This window comes from Artibeus jamaicensis, unplaced genomic scaffold (assembly GCF_021234435.1).
Source record: "Artibeus jamaicensis isolate MK-2021 breed Jamaican fruit bat unplaced genomic scaffold, CSHL_Jam_final contig_1045, whole genome shotgun sequence".
Classification (NCBI taxonomy): domain Eukaryota; kingdom Metazoa; phylum Chordata; class Mammalia; order Chiroptera; family Phyllostomidae; genus Artibeus; species Artibeus jamaicensis.
This window is the reverse complement of record NW_026521209.1, coordinates 30021-35557: the sequence shown is the minus strand read 5'-3', so window position 1 is coordinate 35557 and position 5537 is coordinate 30021. Positions and strand designations below refer to the sequence as shown.

At 44.9% G+C, this 5537-nt stretch overlaps 1 gene segment (V, D, J or C); it reads left to right on the top strand.

The window, feature by feature from the left end:
- Positions 1–3711: 3711 nt before the first annotated feature.
- LOC119043287 (immunoglobulin heavy variable 3-23-like) lies at positions 3712–4349 on the top strand. The segment is given in 2 exon segments: positions 3712–3845; positions 3946–4349. Coding segments are annotated over 2 exon segments (450 nt in total).
- Positions 4350–5537: the final 1188 nt, after the last annotated feature.

The following is a 5537-nucleotide window of genomic DNA, read 5'->3' as shown; positions in this document are numbered from 1 at the left end:
AGACAGAAAATTCAGACAGATGTCCTGTCAGGGCTATGGGACAGTGTCTTCAGCAGGCAGCAAAGCCTGGGGATTTAGATGCCCATTTGGCTTTCCCCATTATAGTCAAGGATCAAGGAAATGCCCATGAGCCCCTTCTCTTTTCTCTACAAGGACTTAAAAAGAGTATTAAGGAAAATGTGCTTCAGTCTCTTTATACTAGTGGGCTATTTCAAGCCATCACTGATAGCATTAGAATGGCCACTTGTGACTGGATTGCCCTGGCCAGGAAAGTCTTAACCCCTGTTCAGTTTACAGTCTGGCATAAGGAATAGTCTCTGTGAGCCAGTAACCAGGTGGCCAAAAAATGAAGAAATGAATTATCCTGTCACCCTCCCTATGCTGTTTGGATCTGGTGGATTTGATTCCACTGCAGATTAACCAGGCTTAATCCTCAAGCTTTTATTCAAAGTGCTCAAATTTCTCTCAGGGCCATGAAGGCTGTGCCCAATTCTTGAGCTAAGGAAACTTCTTCTTTCATCCATATGTCAGGGCACTACTGAGGCATGTATTGACTTTATTGATATCCTCAAGAAAGCCATTGAACAGCAAATTGATAGGACCCTTGCAAATTACCACCAGAGACATCTCTGAGTTTATCAAGGCTTGCCAACCCATTGGCAAAGAGCAACACAAGGCTTGTCTCTTAGCTGCTGCAATTAAGAGAGATCCCAAATGTTACAGTTGTGGAAATCCTGGTCACCTGTGTAAGAACTGTCCATGCACATTGAGAGAGGGAATAAGTAATGGCAAGCTCCCCCCCAAGGGTTGCCCACTCAGTGGCAGTGGCAGACATTGGGCAGAGAAGTGCCACTGTAAATTTGACCAAAATGGCCAGCCAATTCAGAGAAAATTCCAAGGGGGTGCCCGCTCCAGCGTCCCCAACCCCAATCAGAGCTTTTGGAACAGCAATCAATAGCAGGGAACTCAAGGCAATGCACAGTTTCTGACCTCCGTGCAGCCTCATAGAAACACAGTGCTGGACTTGGTCACCACCAACAAGCTCATCTTAAAGGAATGGGATGAAGCAATTATAGCTGCCACTGGTGTATGAGAACTTCTACCCCCAGGAAGAGTCAGTCTAATCTTAGGGAGATCCAGTATTACTACCAAAGGCATTTTTTTTTCAGCTAGGGGTAATTGACTCAGACTATCAAGGGGAAATTAAAATTATGCTGAAAGCATATAGGTATTATGTCATTCCTGCCCAAACACACATTGTCCAACTGTTCTTACTCCCCTACTACACCTCGAAGACTCAAAATACAGTGAGGGAGGAAGGAACCTTCAATAGCAGAGAATCAATAAGTTTTTTGGACAGAATCAATTAAGTTAAATAAAACATGTGAGTTAAATGATTATGTGAAGTCATGGCTTAGCCTTTAATTCTGCACTAGAGTCACTGAGATGTCCATGCCCTTTGAGTGCAGGCAGTACTGTCCCCTGAAGTGTGCATCCTGTGCAGCAGGGGGCACACGAGACCCATGAACTCAGGGCAGCTGCTTCAAGATCAGGTGCAGACAAAGCTGGGGAGAAATTTTCTCTGAAGGCCTGCATCTTCCTCTTGTCAGAGAGACATCTAAGATAAGAGTTGGACATGAGGTGACTATAAATACTGTATTCCCTCAGAGCTTTTACCAAAGTCAGTAATATATGAAAACTACAGTCAGTAAGGGCATTTTTATGACATCTTTATATCTGAGTTCTAAGGAGATAAACATAGGGATTATTTCACTATTTCATAGGGATTAACTCACTATGGGGAAATGTTTGAGGACACTTTGGTCTAATAATAAGACATTCAGGTATCAAGGCCAGATTGGTCCACATGGTTTCTGTGTCACTGAAAGGTGGATTCAGAATGAGGAGCATGTCCTGTGGGGGCTAGTTCTTCATTGGGACAAACCGTGTCTGCATAGAGCTCAGGGACCAGCCAGTGGGCACATATAATCACATGCGGGTTAGGACTTGGTCCATTCATCATGGTTTCTGTGTCCTCTGCCTTCTTTCAGGTGAAGTCAAGACTTCAGCTATGAAACACTGTGCTACATGCATATACAGATGAGAAAAGGTAGACTAGGTTGAATGTGGGTCTGTCTGTGACCCGAGAGCACCCACAGCCACACCCTCCCCTACAGACACCCTGATGGCACAGCCCCTCAGCACTGACTGAAGCTGGAGAGCCCTCTTACTACTGGCAGTGGCTACAGGTAAGGAGATGCCCAGTACTTGGTTTGAGAAATAGACCTGGGGCAGTCAAATGGTATTCCCACCCACCCCTGCCTCCTCTCCACAGGTATCTACCCACAGACACAGATGGTACAGTTGGGGGCTGAGCTGAGGAAACCTATATTCTCAGTGAAGGTATCCTGTAAGACTTCTGGATACACCTTCACCAACTACTGGATGCACTGGATATGGCAGACCCCAGAACAAGGGCTTGTGTAGAAGGGACAAACTGATACCGGAAATTATGAAACAAAGTACACCCAGAAGTTTCATATCCGAGTCGCCATGGTTGCAGACAAGTCCATGAGCACATCCTCTCCTGCCCTGTAATTAGAGCTACTTCACAGGTGCATGTAAACCCAGATGCTGAGAGTGGGCATCAAGCTGAATCGGCAATCATGTACAATTTTAAAATAAAGTTAGATCCACCAGCTCCAGTAATGGGAAATGTTCTGAATGACCTATTCATCCTGTAATCGGTGGATGCATAAAAATAATGTTCTTTCTATCAATTATATATTTTTTAATTTTTAAAAATATTTTATTCATTTATTTTTAGAGAGAGGGAAAGGGAAGGAGAAAGAGTGGGAGAGAAACATCAATGTGTGGTTGCCTCTCGTAAGTTCCCTGCTGGAAACTGGCCTGCAACCCAGGCATGTGCCCTGACTGGGAATCGAACTGCGATAGTCTGGTTCGCAGGCCTGCACTCAATCCACTGAGCTGTGCGAGCCAGGGATATCAATTATAATTTTATTTACAGCAGTTACTTTCTATTAGTGGTTTGTATCAAGATTTCTGTAATCAACTTCCTAAAAGGTTAACATCCTTACTACCCAGTTTCTACCTACATTTTCAACAAAGAAGATATGGTCATTACTGAGTTTCCTCTGTGTCCAAATATTTGAATCTGGTTCTACTACAGAGTCTGGAGAATAACAACAAAAGGAGGCAGTGAGGCTGCTGCATATTCAGCACCAAACTTTGTTCTATGAACATGAACCAGGAGCATTGTCTGCTTCTCTGTGGAGTACACACTTCTGTCTCCAATGATCCACACAGATGCTCCAACTCCTCCAACACTGAGTCCATGTGCTCTAGGGCAACGCTATGTTCTTAGTTATTACTCTGATTGCTTTGTAGGGGAAACATGGTCAATTGGAACATCCTGTGACCTGAACAACAATCTCCCGCTCTTTGCATTCTCCCTCTGCCTGTGAGCATTGAATGCTCTTGGTGAGTTTATTACTGGTGAATTTCAAAGGCATAACTAATTTTAATTCCCTCGTATGAGAATTTACTCTCCTAGGTTATGCACCATCTCCACCCTTCAACATATTACACTTTGGGACCATGTAGTTCATGTCAGTGTCCAACACCAGAGCTCCTTATATACTATAGGAAAGCATGCAAATCAAGTCCTTCTGCTCGTGAAAAGCAGCCCAGCCCTGACCCAGCAGCTCTGGGACAGGAGACCAGCAGGTTTCCCAGGTGTTCCCTACCCCTACTCAGGACAGAATACAGACCACTCAACATGGACTTTGGGCTCAGCTGGATTTTCCTTGTTGCTCTTTTAAGAGGTAATTTATGGAGAATGAGAGACATTGAGCATGGGACTGGATATGACAGAGAAACAGTGGAGGGTGACAGTTTCCTGACCCAATTTCTTTGTGTTTGCAGGTGTCCAGTGTGAGGTGCAGCTGGTGGAGTCTGGGGGAGGCTTGGTGAAGCCTGGAGGTTCCCTCAAACTCTCCTGCCTGGCTTCTGGATTCACCTTCAGTAGCAATGATATGACCTGGGTCCGCCAGGCTCCAGGGAAGGGTCTGGAGTGGGTCGCATACATTAGGTATGATGGTGGTAGCATATACTATGCCAACTCGGTGAAGGGCCGATTCACCATCTCCAGAGACAATGGCAAGAACACACTCTACCTGCAAATGAACAACCTGAGAGTCGAGGACACGGCCTTGTATTACTGTGCAAGTGACACAGTGAAGGGAACTCAGTGTGAGCCCAGACATAAACTTCTCTGTGGGAGACACAAGGGTTGGCTAGAAGGGAGCATTCAGGACACCAGGGGGTGAGCAGGTCACAGTGTGCCCAGTTACCAACTTGGAAGCAGCTGCAGATGAAGTTTAAATGTTTGTTTCCTGCCAGGTGTAGGGTTAACTTTGCACACAGCAGCTTCCCTCTGGTAGCCTCCCTCCCCTCATGCTTCTATGCGGACCTATTCAGTATCTGAATTAGAGGATTGTTGACATAGGAGGAAAACATTCTCACATGATCAATGTTGAGGAGTCACACACGTTTATTTTCTCTTATTCTAATGAAACATTAATGAATCAATAAATCTCAAGACCCAAATCAGCTGAATTCAACAGAGGCTCTGCTAGACCCAACAAGGAGCCCATCACCACACATCTCAGAGTCCAAGCTGATCAGTAGCAGGTCACGTGCCTGCTGGACAGTGGACACCAGAGTTGTAGGAACCCAGTCCCAGAAGGAAAAAAAATAACAGGAGTGATGATCATTGATTTAGTTCCCCATCCATGACATCAATAGCAGTTGACATCATGCGGACGTAGAGGGACCCACACCACACCGTGGTGTGGATGTCCAGGGTGATGATGTCACACAGACAGAGGGACTGTGGAATGTTTTTTCCTTCATTGAGGAACCTGTTCAGAGCAGGGCAGACTTTTCAGTGATCCAGGAATTGCTGCATCACATCAGATCCAATGTGGTCCAGGCTTTATTTTTCATCCCTGAGCAGGGTCCTGCTCACAGGAGGGGTTTTTGTGGTTTCCATCTTCCATCTGCATCAAATTAGGGAGAATTCCCCCTTCCACCTCAGATTACCTACATGTATTTGCATGGGGAGAGAGAGGGGTGAACCTCAATATGTCAGAATCAAACATCAAACACTAGATCCTGGCTCTTTATTTCACTGAGCAACTAGGAAGTATGAGGGAGAACAGAGAGCCACCTGTAATTATGGATAGAAAAGCAGATTTATTTATTCATAGAAAATTAGAATAGCAGTTATATGTATGCCGTAAGATAGGAAATAAGAAATGATATGAACATCTTTGTTCAAAGTGCAGCCTTGGAACTTTTGCACTCTATAAACTCCTCCACTTGTTCTGAAGGGCTTGGGTCCACTTTCAGCTTCTAAGTGTGAGAAGCATCCACAGATTTATGGAGATCCTCTACTCACATTTATGGGGAGCTCTATTGAAGTAGCCTTCAAAATAGGTGGAATTATGATCGAT